The sequence below is a fragment of the Pipistrellus hanaki genome, assembly GCF_964339955.1.
Source record: "Pipistrellus hanaki genome assembly, chromosome: 17".
Taxonomy (NCBI): Eukaryota; Metazoa; Chordata; class Mammalia; order Chiroptera; family Vespertilionidae; genus Pipistrellus; species Pipistrellus hanaki.
In genome coordinates, this window is record NC_140519.1 from 28,251,701 (window position 1) to 28,274,397 (window position 22,697).

General features: G+C 38.6%; 1 protein-coding gene across 8 annotated transcripts in view; it reads left to right on the forward strand.

The window, feature by feature from the left end:
* Positions 1 to 22,697, forward strand: part of ENPP2 (ectonucleotide pyrophosphatase/phosphodiesterase 2) — an 80,160-nt gene that overhangs the window by 43,413 nt on the left and 14,050 nt on the right. For 2 of the 8 annotated variants that reach the window (XM_084864958.1, XM_084864954.1), the window contains 9 exons: positions 2,140 to 2,248; positions 5,229 to 5,354; positions 8,688 to 8,719; positions 9,416 to 9,543; positions 11,715 to 11,802; positions 11,945 to 12,032; positions 13,082 to 13,254; positions 16,696 to 16,747; positions 21,749 to 21,823. In XM_084864958.1, the coding sequence (XP_084721084.1) occupies positions 2,140 to 2,248; positions 5,229 to 5,354; positions 8,688 to 8,719; positions 9,416 to 9,543; positions 11,715 to 11,802; positions 11,945 to 12,032; positions 13,082 to 13,254; positions 16,696 to 16,747; positions 21,749 to 21,823 (871 nt within the window). Of the gene's footprint in view, positions 1 to 2,139; positions 2,249 to 5,228; positions 5,355 to 8,687; positions 8,720 to 9,415; positions 9,544 to 11,714; positions 11,803 to 11,944; positions 12,033 to 13,081; positions 13,267 to 16,695; positions 16,748 to 21,748; positions 21,824 to 22,697 lie in introns of all 8 variants that reach the window. The other 6 variants (XM_084864953.1, XM_084864957.1, XM_084864960.1 and 3 more) reach the window with 3 other exon arrangements.

Genomic DNA, 22,697 nt, shown 5'->3' on the forward strand with positions numbered 1-22,697 from the left:
TACTGCAGAGGTTAACACTGATGTGAAGACTTCCTAAACTTTCATCAGGACAGGAAAAAAGAGCCTTCTACTTTCTTTAGAGTTAAAGTTGCCCTAACACTAGTATTTACATTGAGGCTTCAGTGAATGTTAAGAAAGCTACTGGCTTTGCTTCCACTTATTCACAGAATTGTTACAATGGTTCTTGAAAACAATGTAGATTAGTGCTCAATAGAAAATTAGTTTAGATGTGTGGTCTGTTCTTTCAGAATTCTGAAAAGGTCTTAGGTTATGGACAAGAGAATAGCTGAGACAGAAAGAAAGAGAAAATAATGGGTAGATAAAACGGTGTGTGTTTTCATAGGGATAATAAGTAATGTCTAGTCTTTTTAGTATAGTCATAACAACCTAGAGTTTCTGCTCACTCTCAAAATTCTTGGATTTAAATGGTTACATTACATAGGGGTAATAAATAATGTCTAGTCTTTTTAGTATAGTCATAACAACCTAGAGGTTCATATTCTCAAAACTTCAGATGCCTCCAAGGCACATTTATGATGGTCTGAACTTATCACCAAGAAGTAGATTGTGGATTTTATCTAAGTTGTCTTGTTTAATAAAGGAAAATAAGTAATTGTCGAGGTTGATGTATGTTGTATATGAAGTATTTCTTTGTCTAGGCAAACATCTTAGAGTAGAGCATGGTGTTCTCAGAAGCAAATACCACTCAATCCCCCATCTGTTAGTCCCTTCAGATTATGCATCTATCATTCTAAAATCTTCACTTGTGACTTCCTCCTTGAGACAGAATTTGAAATACTCCCATCATGAAGAAAAACAAATTAACAACTGACTTTACCAGTGACATGATATGAGGAAAGGTCTTGAGACATCTGAGAAGATGTTAATGGAAGATAATATTGTATGTTGGGATGAAAAATGATATGTAGATCCCTTCTGTTCTTATCTCAGTCCTTTTGAGTGCATGTGTATAATTGTAGCTAAATTTTAAAATTCATCTAAAGTGCTGTCAAGTCTGTGATGTTATGGTTCTTGAAAATCTTTTTGTTGCAGAGATGAAAATGAAGGAGAGGCTACTAGAATGTGGGAGCATTCATAATGTTAGACACTTTCATTTGAAGCAAGAACATAAGGGATGGATTATGTTTCTTAGACTTTGGATATGTTCTTCAGAGAACTAAGTTTTTGGGTTTTTGTTAGGCTAAATAAGATCAGTGGTTTACTTTTGTGCGCTAAGATTCTTGTAGATTCTTTTTTACTCAAAATTGGCTTGAAAGGGACTAAATTGATATGCAGAAGAGATTCTTCTATTAAGAACCTATTATTCTCAGAAATTGACAGTTACTTGGAACATTAGATAGATTACATTGTGTTAATGATCTTCTAATTTAGCATCCAGTGAAGATTACTTTTAACCTCAGAATTACTTTTGATTCACTTAGCCTTGGTCTTCTTGCTGTAGTTCAAAGCCTAAATCTTCTTTCTGTGGTTCAACGCCTAACATGACTTCACCTAGGGCACAGGAGACTTAAACAATCATCTGACTTTCTGCTCACTCTCAAAATTCTTGGATTTAAATGGTTACATTTAGAAAGGCATCTTATCTCTAAAATAAAAAAACAAACCACAAGTTCCCTTAATATTTCTTACATATTTTTATATCAAAGTATCTTGAAAGGGATTGGATGAGGGGAGATTTTATGTTCCTGAAAGAATACAAATAAAATGCTTAGACCAGATTTCCATCAACAATGTCAGGAAGCCGAAACCGGTTTGGCTCAGCGGTAGAGTGTCGGTATGCGGACTGAAAGGTCCCAGGTTCAATTCCGGTCAGGGGCATGTACCTTGGTTGCGGCACATCCCCGGTAGGGGAGTGTGCAGGAGGCAGCTGGTCGATGTTTCTTTCTCATCGAAGTTTCTAGCTCTCTATCTCTCTCCCTTTCTCTCTGTAAAAAATCAATAAAATATATTTAAAAAAAAAAAAAAAAAGAATGTCAGGAAAATCCCCCTAGACAAAGCTCTGCCTCTGGGCCTGAAGTTTTCTTTCCAGAATGTTCTAGGAGTAGAAGAGCTATGAGAAACTGAAAGGAAAAACAAAAAACAAAAAACTTGCAAGGACTAATTTTCTCTTTTTTCCAGATGACAAATCCTCTGAGGGATATTGACAAAACAGTGGGGCAATTAATGGATGGCCTGAAACAACTGAAGCTGCATCGCTGTGTGAATGTCATCTTCGTTGGAGACCATGGTAGAGCTTTGTTTCTTTTTTGTTACTAGGATAGTCATTGATAATGTTTCTGATGGTGTAGACGCAGTGTTTCCCAAACGTTTGACATATGTGTACTCCTATAATTTTCGTAACGCTGAGTACCCCTCGTACTCATGAGAAAGTAGAATTAGGCGCAGCTAAGCACAGTGCAGTGCATATCCCCACCAAACTCCGGTGCAACGCGTACCCCCACCAAATGCTTCCCATACCCTTGGGGGTATGCATACCACACTTTGGGAAACACTGGTAGAGGAAAGGAAGGAAACCTTTCCCTCAGAATCCCAGATCCGGTTCTTCACCTCTTTCCCCAGGATGGGGAAAGATATAATCAAACCATGACTCAAACTAAGAGATGACCTGAGGTGACCTCAAGTTCATTTTGGTCAAAACAAGGCACTTCCTCTATCTATTCTCTGTAGGAAAAGCCTTCCTACAGAAGTCTTTCTCTTATTAAAACGTTGCATGCAATTTTCTTGTTATGTTAATATCTTCCTCTGTGAGTGTGATGTTTTAGACAACAATACCCCATCTCTGATAGCCATATCCCCAAAAAAGGAGTCCACAGGGTTTATGAGACTAAAAAATAAATCCAAACATGATAAGGAGGCAGAGACATAAGTAAAAGTATGTCTCTGCATCCACTGAGGGAATTCAAAGCAAAACCAGAAAACCCTGCTCTATTAGCGAAGACAGTTGAAAGAAAGGAAGAAGCAGTTTTTCTAAATCACAGTGCAAAGTAGAAAAATTCATGACCCCTTTTTTGAGGTGATCAAGAATGTCATAAACATTATATGATTATAGGGCTGGGTGGAGGGGGTCCTCTGAGAACCTTCTTATTTCACAAGTGCTCAGATTGAGTTCCTGAAAGCAGCTACTACATTCTAGAACTTTTAAATTGAAACAGTGACCCTGGAATATGGGGCTTCATTCTTTTGGAACTGGAACATTGGTTGACTATTTAATAATTTAAGAATGAATGACAGACAAATTTTCCTAGTAAACAGCTCTGCTCTGGGCCTGAAATTTTCTTTCAGAATGTTCTAGATGATCTATGAGAAAGTTAAGGGAAAAAAAAAAAAAGCAGTGGGACTGACTTGCTCTTTTGCAGGGACTAAATGTGACCCTCTGCAAAATCATGCTCCACAAGTTTCACTTTGTGGAAAGCTTCAGATAGAATAGAGTCTTTGGAGCACAGGACACAGCTGATTCAATTGAAGTTGCTCAGAGGGGTCAAGAGCATTTGGTTATATGTTGGAGCCAGATGTCTAAGAAGTAGATGGGTCCTGATGGAGCATTGTGAAGGTCTTCGGTATATTAAGACCTTCACAATGTGTAGGCTTCTGAGATGAGTAGATTGCTTTGATTTGGGGAAGCCATAGCATCTCTTACATAAAAGGTAGTATGGTCTGGTATTTCAGAATCTGGACTTTGGAATAAGAATGTGTTTCATTAGTGTTCAAATTGTACTTTACCACTTAAGAGCCATTTGATGTGGAGACATTATGTGACCTCTTGAAGTCTCAGCCTCCTCGTCTGTAGAATGAGAACACTAACCCACTTACATGGAATTTGTCTGGTGGGTGAAGGGTTATAGCAATTCAGAAGCACTTTCCATATGGTTTTCGAAAATGGGAGAGGTGGTTCACTACTAAGGTGGGGTAGTTGACTTCCTAGAAATGTAACAAATGGAAGATTCTTCCAATCTTCCATTAATATGTTTTATAGATTTCCCCTTCCTGGGTTAACACTGTACTAGAACATAGTAGCTGTATATATTTTTTTAATTTTTCTTCTTGTTAAAAAGCAAGATATAGAACCCTTGTGCTGTATTGGGGTATGTTGTTTTCTTTCTTCATTTCAATTTGTTTATAAAACAGGATCCCAGAAGGTGATAATTTGAATTTTATTAGATCCAGGCCACTTTGGGTTATAATTATTTATAACAAAAACCTCAGGACATTCTTTATAGAATTACTTATTTCCCCCTCTTTGAGAATATGCACCTAATGGCTTGTGCAAAGCAATGTATTAAACTTTCACAGTTCTTTGTCATCTCATACATTCTGAAATGACAATAAAGGTCTCTACCAGCTTCCATGGTCTATCATTCTAAGACTTGCATTTGTTTTTATTTATATATTTTAAACATTGATCAAGAAATTATCCTTGTCGAGGCAGGAAACAAATCTTGGGTCTGGAGGGATATTTGTTGATTAAAAAAATTCCCTACCTAGACCTTTTTGTCTTCTAGTTGCTAACTTTCAGTTTTGACTGATTACATTATTTACCTCTTGTTTTCAGTCTTATTATGCTTCTCAGTGTTATTTTGTTCTTCAGTTTGGGTGGTCATTGGGGGTGACATTTTTCGTTCTCATCTGTTGTTGCCAGTATTGTTTTGTCAGTTACATCCAAGGCCACCAGTGGAGACAGAGTGAGGATTGGTGATTATGTACTCAAGTCAGGAGATATATTAGGGAGAGAGAGGGTTGGAAAATGACATTTTGTAAAAGAGACTTGAAACTATATATTCCAGTTATTTACACTACCCCCAGTAGGGGGGGGGAGAGACGGGGGAGTGGGGTGGGGAGAGAATAAGATCCTTTTCATAAGGATTGTGTAAATAAATTTTTTTTTTTTTTTTTTTTTTTTTTTTAAAGATTATGGTTGCTTCCTTTTCCTTGCAGTTCTGGCTGAATGACATAAGATGATAATTGAGATGATATTTTTTAAACTATATAGCACTGTAAGATAACAAATCAAAGCCTGATGCAAAAATTATACAAAGAAGCATAAAAAATGTAAAGTCAATTAAGAAATCTCAAAAGAAGAAATCCTTGAATGTAGCTGTTAATAACTAATTAAATAGATGCCTGAATGTTATTAAGATGTGGCTGTGTTAAGATTTTAATTTTAAGATTTCCTGAAAAATCTTTTTTTTTTTTTTTTTTGGTCCCCGCAGGAATGGAAGATGTCACATGTGACAGAACCGAGTTCTTGAGCAATTACCTGACTAACGTGGATGATATTACTTTAGTGCCTGGAACTCTAGGAAGAATTCGACCCAAATTGAGCAATAATCCCAAATGTAAGTCTATCCTTAAAATACTAAGTTGTTAGAGCGGTAATATTGAAAGGGCTTGTTCTCTGAATACTTGGGTAAAAATCCTGGCTCTGCAAAGATTTAGAATGAATTTAAATGAATAAGTCATTTAAACTCTAAGCCTCAGTTTTTCATCTGAATAATGGGGATAATAATAATAATAGCTACCACCTGGGGATGTTGTGAAAATGAATCTATGCATATCACTTAGAGTGGTTGCTGGCACATGGGAGCATTATATAAATATTTGCTCTCGTTTTTATTTTGTAGAAATACATTTCATTTGAGGCATGTGTATAACCATAAACTTCTGTTTACAAGAAAATAACTCTTCAGCAAGAGGTTCAGGCTTGCTCTTGAGCTGGAGTTAGGGAGCCCAACACAAGGTTATGGAGACCCTAAGCATCCCTGAAAGTCCGGTTGTAGAGGAGTCTTTATCTTAATAAAAGTGGTTGACAGAATCCAGGGGGGGAAACTATTATGCCGTTGGGAAGTGGCTGCTGCTTTGAAAGATTAGAAATGAGCAGGAATAATCTTATCACTTATGTTTTGCACATTCCGTTCTGAGATACCACCAACAAGAACTTTAATTTATGAACTAAGATGTTTTAGATGCTGTTTACCTAGTTTTTGGGAAGTCCATAGTTTTATTAGAGACATGCTGCATTGTGGGGGGAAAATACTTTTAGAGTTTTTAGCCTTGGGGATAAGAAACCATTGGCACCAAGAGTAAAGCTTTGGAAAATTAAGTTTTTCCTCAAACTATGTTCTTGAGTCAACACAAATGGGAACTGTTCCAAGGTCAGCTGCAGGCAACGTTGTGAAATCAACAAACCATCAGTGTTTCCGCCCTCTCTTTTTAATGTCCTTTCTGCCCTCCACATCCTCCCTTCTCTGACCACTTGAGATGGGAAGGATCTCTTCAGAGACAGGATACAAGTCACGAGGGCTCCCCTGGAGTTAGTATTTGCCTTGTAGCACTTACGCACAAAAGCTTTTTATCTATTTTTGAAAGCTATCTTAGACCTCGGTAAATGTAATGGGGAGGTTGTTACGGGGGAAGAAACAATAACTACCAATAATTGTCTGTGTGATTTCATTTTATGAGAGACATTAGAGTGGTGGTTAAGAGCACAGACAATGGTGACAGGATGTCTGGGCTCAGATCCCTGCTCTGCCACCGGCTCCCTGGGACCTTGGACGGGCTGCTTAAATCTTCTTTGCCTTAGTTTCCTCATCTACAAAATAAGAATTGTTAGGAAGAGTCAATGAAAGATTACATCTCACTTAGATTAGTGTTCAACGTGCAGTCCAACTAAATAAATGTTAGCTATGATGATGATGTCTTGGTGGTATCATTATTTTAGCTAAGTATATGCACCATCTTAATTAATCCTCCTGATGGCCCTGTGTGATAAGTATTATTGTCCCCTTTTACACACAGTAGAAATCAAGGCTCATAGAGAGGTGAAGAAATGGGCTTAGAGTATGACAGTAAGTGGCAGAGCCAAGATTTAAACCAAGATTCTCTGATTCTTAACCACTGTCCTGTGCTGGGGGCCTCTTGTATTCAATGTGAGAATTGCTAGCACGAGAGGACCAACTACTTCGGAAATGATGGATTTGTGTCCCAAATGTGGCCTCGGGCATTTGTTACTTTCCATGCTTTTTGTTTTCTTTTATTATCAAAGAACATGAACTTGCTCTTGTCCTGCTGAGGACTGTGGTCCATGAGGCCACAAATTAAAGAGGTTTAAAGCATGGCTTGCTCAATCAGTGCTAGGGTCCCAGTATGTAAGCCCCTCCCTCGACCTTCTAAAAGCCCACTGGTTTAGTGAGAGTTCTAGCACTTACCTCCCGGAGTTGTTATGAATGATTGGCGAGAAAGTGCCTACAGAGTCTTACAGAATGCACATCGTCTGGACACAATTTAGGTTAACCATTATTGCTACCCTCACTACAGTTACACACTGCTTAACAACAGGGATACCTACTCTGAAATCCACTGTTAGGTGGTTGCATCATTATGCAGCCACCATAGACTGCACTTACACAGACCTAGCTTACTACACACCGGGACTGTATGACACACCACCGTCATACCACCATCGTATATGCAGTCCATTGTTGTCCGAAACATCATTACACAGCATATAACTGTATTTGCTTTCCATGAAAATATGCAAGTAAAATTTAGCCCCGTTTAAGTAGAATGGAATTCTACTTCTTAGCTTTGGATTTCATAGCTTTAGAACTGTGATTCTGAACATTGTCTTTGATTGTATATGTTTATATCACAAGGCAAGCTTATTTATGCATTTTCAACAAATATTTATTTATATCTATTACTAAACATTTATGGAGTGCCTACTGTGCACAGGGCCCTGGAGATACAGCAGGAAAGGACACGGACATGACCTGTCCCACTGATGCTTATATTCCAGGGAGGGCTGTGTCGTGATAGGCGGTATCTCTTCTGAACTCTGTTTTCCTTTTCTGCTGATTCTATAATAACATGCTAAGGCAGTTTTTTTTGTTTTTTGTTTTTTAAACAAAACAAAGTCCAACTAACCTACAATCTCCTGTTTCTCCCTCAACTGCCCTAAAGGGGGCCTTCAGATAATATAATCCTGTCCACAGTTTATACACGGCCATCATTTACATAGTTTTGCTTTTAGCTAGTTTGGGGTATTGACTAAAATATCCTTTGTTTGCTGGTAGTAAAAATAAAGGAGGTGCATCCGTGTGTGTGTCTGTGGCTGGAAGGGGCCGCTACCTATGTAATTAGACCCATGATATTACCAAGGAAACCCAATCCCCTTTAAAAAACATAACTCAATGGATTAGACATTCATCTCAAAGTGGATGATAGCTTGTTTCAAAGATCCAAAGATAAATAGGAAGTTATAGGAAAAGCCCCAAATGCCCAGCTTAGTTCCTGATGTTAAATTGCAAATAAACTAAATCTAGGCTCCAGGGAGATAATTTTGGACCATTTGGGGTACTGTAAAGAAGCAATTACTTAGCTTCATCTTGATGCTCTGGAATGAGCAATTCCCTTGTGGAAGAGGAGACCCAGACCCAGCAGGGGAAGTTCACTGTATGAATTGTGCCACTTACTTAACTGCTTTTCATTTACTGTAACATTCAGTACCCACACGCAATGTAAATATATTTTAAAAAAACAAAACAAAACACTAAAGGGACGGCCCTTCTGGAAGTGGGGTAAAAAAAGAACGGAGTCTCTTGCTGCAAAAATGATTTCTCTCATTGATTCTTGTCATCTCTTTTTGACATTTGTCTTCTCTCTTTGAACAGATGACCCTAAAGCCATTATTGCTAATCTCACGGTAAGTACTGCGTGTGACCAGACCTCTGCTATTGGAGCAGCTTCCGCATGCACATCTCCTGTGTTCACCTCCCCTGTGGGGCGGGAGGAGCACTTTCCCCATTGCCCTGCAGCCTGTATATTTGTTCTCTTCAGAGCTTTCAAAACGCCTGGCCTGTGGACAGCTGCAGGCTCCCTAATGGTCTTGGCAGTGATACAAACAGACAGTATTTGATCTTTCCTCATTAGTACTGAACAGTATTCATTCAATATTAAACAAATCCTTACTCTCTCTGAACCAGATCTGCCCACCACCCGCTTCCATAACTCCCCCATCCAGGACAGAGACATTAAAAGCACATGAGGATCCAATCACATGGGCTTCAACATGTGTCCACATCCCTTTCTTTCCACCTCCCACCCTTGATCGAAGCTGCTGGGAAAGACCTTAGAGCTTGAATTGCTCTTAGTGGGTCAGGAATGTATCTTAAAAATGCCCTCTGATGATAGCCTTTCATCTCCAAAGTTACCGGATCCTCTTTGAACCTTTTTTTTTCTTTCTTCTTCAGTTTCTATTATTTGAAAGGGGTAACAAATTCCATTTATTCACTAACATTTTCTTTGGCTTAAAACTTCCTTCAGCTTTCTAGAGAGAGACTATCCACACCTTTTTCTAGAAGACACTTCATCTAAAGTCCAATTTTCATTTATGTTTCAGTGTAAAAAACCAGATCAGCACTTTAAGCCTTACATGAAGCAGCACCTTCCCAAACGTTTGCACTATGCCAACAACAGAAGAATTGAGGATATCCATTTATTGGTGGAGCGCAGATGGCATGTTGCAAGGTAACTTGGGCGGGGCTGGCCCAGTTTCTTATCTGCATATAACCAGTTCTTTGGCAACTGGAGTGCCTATACGGTCCTCAGCCATCCTAAGAGGATATCTCACCTTTTCCAAAGGGTTTTCTATGCTAAATAAAAAATTCGTGCTGAGATAATAATACATTTCTGTTTTCTGGGCCTCAGCATCTCAGTGCCTCTCTCCTTTCCAGTTTTTGAATTTGCATTCTAGCCTCTATTCTTATTATTTGAGTAAGTCAAAAGCATGACTGGGGCACTGCTTTGTCACCCTGAACAGATTTGGTCTCAGTTGACAAGCCTTAGCCCATAGCAATGTTTATAGAGGAGTTCAGAACATGTTGTTATTCTTAAAACCTCTGTTATGTGGACATGTTTTATTTGGGCTTACAAATTTTCAGTTGTTTATCTGTTTTTGAACTACCAAAGAGTCCAATATTGAAGAGTCCATTTCCTGCTCTTGAATCTTTTGTAAAACATGTCCTCCGGAAGCTCTAACCATTTCCTTAAGAGTTAAGCATTTAACGTTTACCCATTTTCCACCCAAACCTGATAGCAGTCCCTTCCCACTCACTCTTATTCTGACTTTCTCCTTTTAAAAAAGTGCTGAGAATCAATCCGTAGTAATGACTAAACAGCTTCTAGATGCATTCTAGCAGAGCTCTTTAATGAGTTTCCAAGGGAGAGAAGATAATGAGAAAATGTTTATTCTCTAGGAACTTACATCCATATGGAACACATGGAGAGACATATGACATCATAGCCCATTGTTACTGTCAGGGGGGTACATAGAGTTAAGTATGTAAGATGATGCAGAGAGATGTATGAAGACCAGAAATTATTGAGATAATTGAGGGCAGACATGGGGAGTCTTCATGGAAAAGTTACAAAGATATGACCAAATGGCTTGGCTGAGTATGTCCTCTGCAGGACCATTTATGTATGAGTGGCTTAGAAGAGAGAGCAAATTTGGCAGACTTGGTAGATTTATATGAAGTAAATGTGGTTGTTGAGTGGAGGCTGAACGAAAGATGATGACAGTTAAGCAAATTAGCACTAAAGCCAGACATTTTAATTAGCAGCAAATCTTTTAACTCTTGCATTGTTGTGTTATTATATGTTCATATCTTATTAAACCAAGCTGAAAGCATTTTTCTTAAGGGTTGGGATCCAAATGTTTAATTTCTTTATTTTCCCCTAAGCATTTTAGTTCAGTGTGATGTACTTAGCAAATATTTGTATTAATAAACATGGGCCCTGGCCCGTGGGAGTCATCCCATGCACTGAGAGGTTGGTTGATAGTTTGATTCCTGGTCAGGGTGAATGTCTGGGTTGTGGGCTCCACCCCAGGTAAGGAGTGTGCAGGAGGCAGCCCATTGATGTTTTGCTCTCACATCGTTGTTTCTCTCTCTCTCTCTTTTACCCTCCTCTGTCTCTAAAAAGTCAATAAAAATACTTTTTTAAAAATGTAAGTTTTTGGAAAAGTGTTATATGACACTTAAACAAATGGAGTCATCTTGTCACAAATAAAGTCAAATGGTTTTGACGTATACGGAGCAATGTTTCCATTTTCTGTTTCTGTATTGAGATAATTACATAGGTGAGGCTGGGCTTTTGTTAGATATGTCACTACTACCACACAGTTATATTCTTTAGTTGCATTATATCATAGGTAAAGTTGAATGCAAACATTTTTATAGAACACAGATCTTCATTCTTTGATTAAACTTCATATATTTAAAAGTGCCTACCATGTGTTTGGCATTGAGCCTAGTGACTAGTATAGAGAAGTGAGCTGGAAAACATAGCCCTAGACTGGAGAATCTTATGATCTCTGAGCTAAAGCACATGGGTGGACAGAACATTGCCTGTGACAGGTGCTTTGCTTCGTCCGCAGTGTACAAAACACAAGGTACAAGGAGGGCACCGTGACTTCAGGTCAGAGATACACACTTGACCTGGATTGATTGTCAAAGCAAAGGCATGTGGGAGAAATAAACAGCATTGCCTTTTTATCACCACAAGGATGATGCAATTAAAATAGAGATAAATATGCTTGGAATATTTCTTCTTAGAGATTCTTTGAGCACTGAACTTGGCTTTTTATTAGAGTGATTTCATGTGAAATCCTGACTGATTGTGCAATTATTTCGATGTAGGAAACCTTTGGATGTTTATAAGAAACCATCGGGAAAATGTGTTTTCCAGGGAGACCATGGCTTTGATAACAAGGTCAACAGCATGCAGGTATGAGCAAAGAACCGGTATTGGTGATTTTCAGGAGGGATGGGGAATGGAGGTGTGAGTGAAGGTACACGGTATTCATAAGTAAAGGTTACTACTAGATATTAGCAATGTCTAATTATTCTTCTTTTCTTATCACTGGAAGACTGTTTTTGTAGGTTACGGTCCGACATTTAAGTACAAGACCAAGGTGCCTCCATTTGAAAACATTGAACTTTACAATGTTATGTGTGGTAAGTCACTTATTATTCATCAAAACCAATGAAGCAATCTTGAGTTAACGTAGGAACTTCCTCAAAGTCAGAGAAAGAAATGAGGTGACTTCTTTTTGGGACCCCCTCATCCCCCTGCAAAAATAATACTGCCCATTGGTTTGAAGGACAGAATGCCATTCCCTACTATGGCTTCTTTGTCTTCCTCCACCAGTTGACTAATGAGGGGTTTTCGTCATGTTGCTGTTGGCAGCCTTTGGCTGATCCAACATAGCATTACAGTGTGACACCACTGGTCAGAGACCTAGTGAAGCAAGAATTCTGCACAGAGCTTTCTCCCACCTCCATCTATCGTATTGCAGTTCAGTTAAAATTTTGCCAGCTTGCATCCTGGCCAGCTATTTATGTACTCCTAATTATTTTTCTTCCTTGAACTTCTAGTCGCTGAATGAGGACAACTTTTCCTATTTAGTAAGGGAGTGCCAGTCTGGTGGTTAAAGGGGGAGTCTGAAAGTCGGGTCTCCTGGGTTCGTTTCCCAACTTGGCTGCTAGCTCTCCCCTCTCTGCCTCTCAGCTTAGGCAAGTCACTGTGTGCCTGCTTGGCACCTATTCACTTTGCAATGAAGTCAGACTGTTCATTTCACAGTGGCACTACAAGGCCTAGGGCCAAAGCCTCCTCTTGTCCCTGTACTTCTGTGGAGTGCATTACAGGGCAGGCCAGAGGTTATTGATTATAAGACTCATTTCAACATTTGGGATACAAAGTTTCATAGAGATGCAGAACAGCATGACATAGATAGTCTTTGGGTTCCTTCACTTTTTCTTTTTTGGGAATGTCTGCCTATGACCACGCAATGAACACGCTGTTTCAGAAAGCTGTGGTAAGATGTGCCAGGCTCGAATGATTCAGGGAGTAAGAATGGAGTGTCTACTATCTCAATTTAGTTTATCCCATTTTGATTTGTGTTCAGAGTTTTCAGACTCTTGGAAGGTGAATGGTTTTGGCTTCCGCTATAGCTCATCCAAAAATATTTACAAAGCCCCTGGCTTCTTTTCTTTCTTCTCATCAGATCTCCTTGGATTGAGGCCTGCTCCTAACAATGGGACCCATGGAAGTTTGAATCATCTCCTGCGTACTAATACCTTCAGGCCAACCATGCCAGAGGAAGTCACCAGGCCCACCTATCCAGGGATTATATATCTTCAGTCTGATTTTGACCTGGGCTGTACCTGTGATGATAAGGTAGAGCCAGAGGTAGAAATAATAGTTTTGTTTATCATGGAAGAGGTTGTTGGGTATAGAGCAGTGTTGTCCACTAGAACTTTCTGTAATATGTAAATGGTCTATTTCTGTGCTGTCCATAATGGTAGCCACTGGCCAAATGTGGCTGTTGAGCACTTGGAATGAAATTTTTTAATTTTGCTTAATTTAATTATTTATGTTGAAAGAGCCATATGTAACTTATGGCTATCATATTGGACCACATTTCTATACTATACCACTATAGGTATAAAAAGTGAAGGGCAAAAAGTAGAATTTGTTAAGCTATTTTGTGGGTTCAGAATTCCCAGTGAGTGACTTTTTCTTTTTTTCAACCTGGATCATTGTCTACTAGTCATGTCCCATTAGGAAATAGATGGCCCATGCCAAAGAGGTTTTTTAATAGAGTTTAAAGGGGCTGTTTCCATCATGTTTAATGAGAGGACTATTAATAAAGGCTGAGCAGTATAGAGGGATGTCATTAAGGGATAGTGAAGAACCCTGGTGCTAACAGGGAACCAGTCCTAAGCCTAAACAATTAGAGGCAGAGCAGTTACGAAAATATGGAAAGAGAGTTATATGTAGAAAGGAACTATGGAATTTGGTAGATAGGTGCAGCCTACTATAACCCTGTAGGGAGTAATGTTGAGGAATACATACCCCTTGTTGTCTTTCCTTTAATCCCCTGCTTATGCCTCCTATTGGTAAAGCCCAACAAGATGCCAGAGAGCAAGCTTGTTCTTCTGATCTATTCTGAGAGGTCAGTTTCTCAAGGCACAGAGAAGAGAAGGGAATGGTACAACCTGGATGGTGATGGTGGGGGGCAAGGGGGGTGCAAATAGAGAATACCCAGCAGATCGTGTTTGGACAGTTTTGAATACCAAACTAATAGTGTTAAGCAATAATTTGTTGAGTTTTGTATTGATCAAAGACCTTTATATTGGCCAATCAGTGCTTCTGACAGTAAGAAATTATGGTGTTGCCACACTGAGTTGACGTGATTCCAACACAAAACAAAGAAATGGGTTATTTTTGCATGTGTGATTTTATTATGGGTAAACCTGAAGAACATATCTTGAAGAAATGTAAACTAGTTCTTCTAGTGCCCCACCCCTTCCTCTATCATTTGTTATTTCCCAAAATTCCTACAGGCTTAGGAGCCATAGTTTGGGATTTCACCACTGGAGGAATTCAGTTTGTCCTTTATCCCCTACCCCCTTTTTTGTTGTCCTTAATTTTTGCTCCTGACAAGAATCAATGAGGGTAATTATTCTCAGACCACAGCTGGAGAAGTTGCATTGCCAAATAGGAAGTGGTTTTGAAAGTGGAGTCCAAATATAATCTTAGAGGAATCTATTAGTTGAATCTTGATTTCCAAATTAACTTTCTTGTAGAGGACAACAAATATTTTGTTATGTTATCTTAAGCCATATTAGAGGAATAATGAATTGTCTTTATTTTGTCTATGGGTTTCCCCACAAGACTACCTTCCTTTTTTTAAAATGCAACAACAGCCCAAGCTGGTTTGGTTCAGTGGATAGAACATTGGCCTGCAGACTGGAGGGTTCTGGGTTCAATTCTGGTCAAGGGCACATGCCCAGGTTGTGGGCTTGATCCCAAGTAGAGGGCGTGCAGGAGGCAAATGATCAATGATCATCTTTCATCATTGATGTTTCTATCTATCTTTCCCTTTCTCTGCCTCGCTGAAATCAATAAAAATATATATTTAAAAAACAACAACACAACAGATATATTGAAAAGGTACAGAGATTAATAAAATGACTACCTCAATACATATATCATGAGAAAGAAAACATTACAGATTCAGTGGAAGCTCCTGTGTACCTGCCCTCCTCCTAATTCCACTTTCTTTCTATTCCATAGGTAACTAGTATCCTGAACATAGTGTATAATTGTCATGCAGGTCTCTATACTTTTACTTTATACAAATGCATCTCTTAATTGATTATTAATTAATCTTCAGCATAGTTCCCCAAAATAACCTATAGTATAGTTTTGCATATTATAATTTTTATGTAAGTGCTGTTAAACTATGTGTTTTGAAATTTGTTCATCATCATGTTTTTTGAGATTTATACATGTAATACATAAAATTTTAGCTAATTCAGTTTTACTTTTATTTATTAATAGAGGCCCGGTGCACAGATTTGTGCACTGGTAGGGTCCCTCGGCCTGGCCTGTGCCCTCTCACAATCTGGGACCTCTCAAAGGGCGTCAGACTGTCAGTTTTGGCCCAATCCCCACAGGCCAGGCCAAGGGACCCCACCAGTGCACAAATCTGTGCTCTGGGCCTTTAGTATGCATATAAGATCTTTGGTTAATCTTTTCCCACTCTCCCCTCTTCCCTCTGAGATTCATCAGTCTGTTCCATGTTTCCATGTCTGTGCATTGAGCGTCTGCCCACTGGTGGTCAGTACACATCATAGCTAACGGTCAAACAGTTAACAGTTGCTTAGGCATATATATATATATATATATATATATATATATATATATATATATATATATATAATTTTACATATTTTTATTGGTTTTTAAAGAGAGAAGAAGGGGGGGAGAGAGAGAGAGAGAGAGAGAGAGAGAGAGAGAGAGAGAGAAACATTGATGTGAGAGCGAAACATCTATTGGCTGCCTCCTGCAGGCTTCCCACTGGGGATTGAATCCACAACCTAGGTATGTGATCTAATTGGGAATGAACTGGCAACCTTTCCGTGCATGGGACAATGCCCAACCAACTAAGCCACACCAGCCAGGGCTCACTTCTACTTTTAATAGTTTATATTTAACTAGAAACATATGTCATAGTGATTTTATTCATTTTTCTATTTGAGAACATTTTGTAATCTCCAGTTGTTAGCTCCTCCAATAATGCTACAAAAGTCATTATTGCAAATGTCCTCTTGTACACATATGTTAGGTATATCTCTCAGATATATAGTGAAGGAGAGAGTTGCTGAGCCATTTTTTTTTCAGAATTGCTGAGGCATTATCTTTTCAGCTTTGAAAAAAGCAATTCTATAAATTAGTTGAGGAATCACTTTAATCTACCTAGGGATTAATATGAAATATTGAGGCAAAATATTGAATTAATTTATCTACTGGGCCCAAATAATCATCATTATCAGAATGGAAGGTTGGTACCATGATTATTCAGTGTAAGAAAAGGAAAACCAACATCATGGAGAGATTACAGAAGATGCCCATGACCATAGAACTTCTAGGAAGTGAATGTCAATTTGAGATAAAATTGTAATTCCTCTATAGAGTTTATCATATTGATAGCATTTAGGATTTTGATTTGAATTTAGCAAGCTACTAAGTAGAGACAAAGGTGCAGAAAAGAAGGAATATTTCTGATTTGCTTTCTTTTCTCTTTCCTTTTTCTGGATTTCACACATGAAGAACAAATTGGATGAGCTCAACAAACGCCTTCATATAAAAGGGTCCACAGAAGGTAAGGGATTGATGGAAAAAGCAATCAGATATGTTTTGTTTTCTAGTTTTCAAAAATTTAAGAGGCTTCTTTACTTCATAGTGTAAGCACAATATTTTTTAAATTCAAATTTGGATTGCAAAATGATTTCAGTATCCATCTGGCAAAGGGTATTGGTTTATTCTATGTACACAGATGCCAGCTGTGTAATAGAAAAATTGCATTTTCTTCAATAATTTTTCAGCCCTTTAAAAAACAAACATACGATTGTGTCGCTGATGGGTCAGAAGTTAAGGTGCTGATGGGAACTTTGATGAAGGGACTGAAAGTCACAATTACAAATAGTAGCCACTAGTACCTATATTGTAGCTCACTTACCTGGTACATGGAGAGTCAAGTGTGCCTGTTGTGGTGGGGAGAGATAGACAGAAGGAACCAAATCAGAACTCCCTTTTCACACCAGGATCACCTTGAACACTAACTTATTCTCTTATTTTATGTCTAATGTTAATACACATGTGTTAGTCAACTTTTGCAAGCTTGTGATAAAAAAAAATAACTTCAGTTATTTATACCAAGAAAGCTGTATTTCATGCTCACATTTCAGCATGTTGACTAATAGGCCTAAGTGTGGGTCTGCCTCATTATTCTGGAATCCAGGCAGAAGGAGTAGCCCCTAGCTGAGATGTGCCCTTTTTATGGCTGAAGGAAGGAGGAATGACAGAACCATGGAACGGGTCTCAGGCTTCTGCCATTAAGAGGCATTTGTTAACTTCGCAGTTCACTGGCAAAAGCAGGGCACATGAAAACAGTAGAGTGAATAAGTATATTCTGTTGATGGAGATAATGGTCCTGGAAGTCACATAGCAGTGGGCAGAAGTAATAATTAAGGAAAATAACGCATCTACCCCACAAGCCCTTTTATCTGGTTTTGAAATCCCAGAAAATTAGAAGAAATCAGAAGGGGAGGAAAATGCCTCCATGCAGTTTATTGCAATAGATGGGTTAATATCTTGTAACAGTGAGGGAAGGACTAAAAGTCTATTAAAAAGTAAGTAGAACTCAAGCTCAGCAGCCCCCAGTCATGCAGTAAAGATGCAGAGTCACTGTCTCCTGAGAGCAGTACTTGAGTTATTAGCTGACATGTGGTTCTGTTTATCACATGTGCTGTTTCCAATCTGATGAAGTCAAGGTTAAGGAAACGAGTAGAAGATTTTATTTACTTATTTTCCCTCTTTATAAAGATCTTCATCTTGTTTCTTCTTCCCTTTCTGCTTTATCCCCTTCAACCCCTACCCCCACCCTCTTCTTTGATCATAAAACACAGACTCTTTGACATATAATTGGAAGAAAACAGCTTTGAAGATAGGGCTTGGTTGGTGCAAGGTACACAGATCCTTCACACATCCTAGAAGCGATTTGAAATGTTTGACATCTAACCTCTAATGCACTTCAGTGTCATCATAATTAGAAATACAGTCAAACCTCCTGTCTCAAATGTCTCTCATCTCGAACAGTTCTGTTCTTTACCAAGTTATTCACAGAAAATATGTCTGGGTTATTTAGCCAAACTTCAGTTTCAATCTGACAACCCTTTCATGCTGATACCTCAGCACAACAAAAATTGTCTCTTAGGCGACAAAGGAGTGCATGCTTTTGTTGCTGGTAAAGTCAATGATTAGCACAATTTTAAGACATAAAGATGCCATCGAGAGTGCTAATATTGCTAAGGGTGTGAGAGAAACAATGATCACAGGCAATGGACTAGAAACTGTTGTTTACTTGAATAAACAAAAAGCTGTTAGCCAGTGACAGCCATTTCAGAGGCTACAAGAACAAGTACAGATGCTGCATGCTGATCCGAAAGACACCCTGGAACAAATGCTAAAAGTGATTCTTTTAAGGCTAGTAGGGGGTGGCTCGATCAGTTTAAGAAAGGAATTGTTTATTTATAGATTAAACAGTAGATTTAACATGTACTGCATATAAGAAAAGTTAAAATGGAATTATTTGGGGATCTGGAGAAGATTAATTAAGTTGACATTATTTCTAATGGGAAAATATAATTCAGTTTTCAAACATATGGCTTCTCGAACAGCCTTCGAGAATGAATTAAGTTCGAAACCCAAGGTTCCACTGTATTGGAATGTTGCCAGGGTCAAGGGGTGTGGAAGCTCATGATTTGAGTCTTTCAATATACCATCACCAAGACAGAGAAATAATGCTGAGATGTTTCTCTCCCAAAGTCACTAACGAAACAGGGAATTGTGATAACTTTAAATTGAATCCCATGTTTTTGCTGATTCAAGTTCTGGCTCTTCTTGGCACTAAAACATTTTCATCTGGGGGGAAAAAAAAAATCTGCATTTAGTTTGTTGGTGGCAGTGTGCTCATGTTAAGACCAGCCCCACAACTCATGCTCAGTAGCCTCAGAATTCTGAACATGAAAACCAGAGGTGTGTTTCAAGGTGAGTCACTACCTTTCAGAGCTGGCGGAACTATAGTTAGACCTCACCCATCCATCCCCCTGCTAAAGGCCCTGTACTGTCCGGTGAAAAATCCTTCTTACTCTAAAGACTATGTCAGGAGAGAATCTGGGTATTGCTATGTAGTTGAATTATTTTACGCAAATCATTACTCTCCAGCTGTTTCTCAGTAAAGTGGAGATGAATTCATCTGGGGGTTATGTTTGGCAGGTCATATTAGAAATCTGCTTCTTTATAGTCATAAAGAATAATATTTTAAAAAATAAAACAAGCATTCAACAAGTATTTACCAAGTAGATATTTACCCAACAAGTATTTACTAAGAAGATAGTATATGGTTGATATTATTGGAGTTAGAAAGATAATATATAAAATAAATAAATTGGTATTCTTGTTCTTATTTTATTGTGAGATTTAGCCAGTTAATGAATTACAATGTAGTGTATTAAGTGTTGAGGTAAGCAAGAAGAAGACATGAATAGAGGCATTGAATCTAATTCCAGAGGAGGTTGACATGGTAACAAATGATATTATAAACTTGCAAGGCAAGGAGGAGAAAGGGAGACAGGAAAAAGAAAGATCATGGGTAGAGATTTTGTGGTAAAATGTAAGAGTACATTATTGAGGACAATTTAAAAATCACAAAAAGGAGGGATTTTCATGTGGCTCTTAAATTAGCCAGCTAATGTCTGAGACTATGAATCAAGAAGCTGAGGAGGGAAGAGAAACATAAGCTCAAGTCTAGGTGGCCAAATTTTAGAAGACAAGAAAAATGAGCATTGGGCAAGTCCACACCACTTAAAAAGATTTGACTCATATTGTTTTTCCAAGTGTGGTATCTGAGGGAGAACCTTGGCATGTATCCCAAATGCCAGAGACTATTGTAAACAGGGAACTGGGGCGTGGTATGAAGACTCTGTATGAAATTTCATAGAGTAGGGACCTAACCTAGAAAGATATAGACTATCAAGAAATCACAACAAATATATTTCCAAAGCAGAGGCTCTCGGATGCGTCTCCAGGTAGCTGGTCTCAAGATAAAGAGTTTATGTGTTCACAGACTGAAATTCCATCACACGATAGGAACTTTGCTAAACAGAAATGCAATGGATGGCTTACCAGAATAGCAGAGTCAGGTTGTGATGTCATACAGAGTAAGCAGTCAGGCTGTGACCAAGAATCTGTGGTTATTTGAAACTCTGATAAACTGGGAAAGGAAAATCTAAATTTTGATTCTGGATTTTAAAGTTTGTGTTTCTTGTTTGGATTTTAGAAAATGGTTGAAACCACCACATTGTTTTTTTTCTTCATGACATATTTGCCCAGTTAACAAGTGAGAAAAAAGTAGTCCATATGATATATTTGTGCTTCAGCTGCATGCCAAAAATTACAGTTGTGCATAGTTTGGAAGCTCTGAAGCACACATTTCTGGGGAGAAAAAAAAAAAAATTGAGTCTTACCGAAACTGGTTTGGCTCAATGGATAGAGCGTCGGCTTGGGGACTGAAGGGACCCGGGTTCGATTCCGGTCAAGGGCATGTACCTTGGTTGCAGGCACACCCCCAGTAGGGGGTGTGCAAGAGGCAGCTGATCGATGACTCTCTCTCATCGATGTTTCTAGCTCTCTATCTCTCTCCCTTCCTCTCTGTACAAAATCAATAAAAAATATTTTCTAAAAAATTGAGTCTTTCCATGCAGAGCAGAAGAGATGGAGTAACTTAACTGGGGAAATCTTTCAGGAGAAAGTGAATCTTAAGATGCCACTTCCCTTTCTGCCCCCAATGTGACATTTTTTGTCATCACTTTTGAGTATGGAAATAAGCACTATTAACAAGTTTGCCAAGGCAACAGCATAAACTGGGATGTGGGGTAAACCTGGCTTAGTTTCCTATATTCTGTGAGGACTGTACTGATGCCACCTCACCCCATCCATGGCATTCATCACGCTCTGTGTTCCCATTACGCTCTGTAGGTATCTCTCATATAGTGTGCCATGTTGTTCTCTCCCCTTAAACTGTGAGCTTTTTGAGGGTAAGAGCTCTATCTTAATTATCTTTACCTTGTATCTATCTATTCTATAGCCCGAGGGCTGACACAAAAAAATGTACTCATTGATGAGAGGGAATATATTAATGAAAAATGTGGAGGTAGATAGATGACAGGATTGGTGGAGAAATTATTCCCAGTAGAGAGAAAGGCATCGCATGTATAAAAACCATAGTGTTCTTAATGATTATGAGCTGAGTGTTGCAAATAAGTCAGCCTTCGTGGAATGGAGTGTCATGTTGAAAAATGGCAACAGGTGATTAGTGGGGTTGTGGGGGAGGGCAGAGTTGGTAGAGTCTATTAGATTGTCCAAAACTATTATTTGGTGGCTGTTCCATGGAGAGACATGGCTGCTGCCACCCCTTAATGGAATAGACTGGATGGATGCTAAGTTTGCATTTGAATTTGGAAGGATGTGTTTGGTAAGCATTAAAATTTGAATGATAAAAAGATAATAGCTTCTCAAAGAATTTTGATACTTCTGCTTCCAGCTGAAACCAGGAAATTCAGAGGCAACAAAAGTGAAAACAAGGAAAACCTTAATGGAAATTTTGAACCTAGAAAAGGTTTGGTTTGAGTTTTGAAGGAAAGTCTGACTTTGTTTACTACCCCCAAGTATTACTGTTATGATTTGCTGGCTTTTTTGTTGTTGTTTTGTTATTGTTCATTATATTTCATTTATATAAGATGATCATATGTCCTAATTCTTCCGGATGGGCCCCCAAATTTAGCTGCTTAACCAAAGCTTCTACATTTACTGAAGTGCTGAAACCAGACTAGGCAGAGCGGGCTTGTGCTGTAACAGTGTGGGCCGCTTTGCCTCAAATCAGCAGTTTTACTTGGGGAGGGTCTTGCAAAGTATTCTAGGAAAAGTTTCCTCTGTTAGTTGCATAGATGGGCAATACTCTAATTAAAGCAACATGTATAAATAATTTAATAAGTGGCTGCCAGAACTGATTTTCTCTAATAAAAATAAGCCTACATATATTTTTTTGATGATCACTTAGGGAATTGTGAATTGCCTAAAACTCAATATCTCAATCTTTAAATATTTTGGTCTGTAAGACCCCGATTTCCAAGAATCTATGGAAGTGCTGACTTCAGCCCATCCAAACTATTGCTGGTGTGGAATGAAAGCTTACACACGAAACTGCTATCTCTTCCTGGGAGAGTGAGATTTCAGACCTTATTCTTTCCTAAGAGAAGAGCTTTCTTTCCCTTGGAGGTCTGAATCTATATTCTGGGGTCTTCACTGAGTTCTGTAGTCACTGAAGACCTCCTTTCTTCTGTATTCAAAGGATGCTTCTAAATGCCCACTTATTTTATCTATACATGTTTCTTTAAGTTCTTACCTAAAGAGTTTTCCTCCATGTGATGAAGCTGCTTACTTTAAATGCTCATTACTACTCACTGTTTATGCTGAAATAATGCATATTTGAG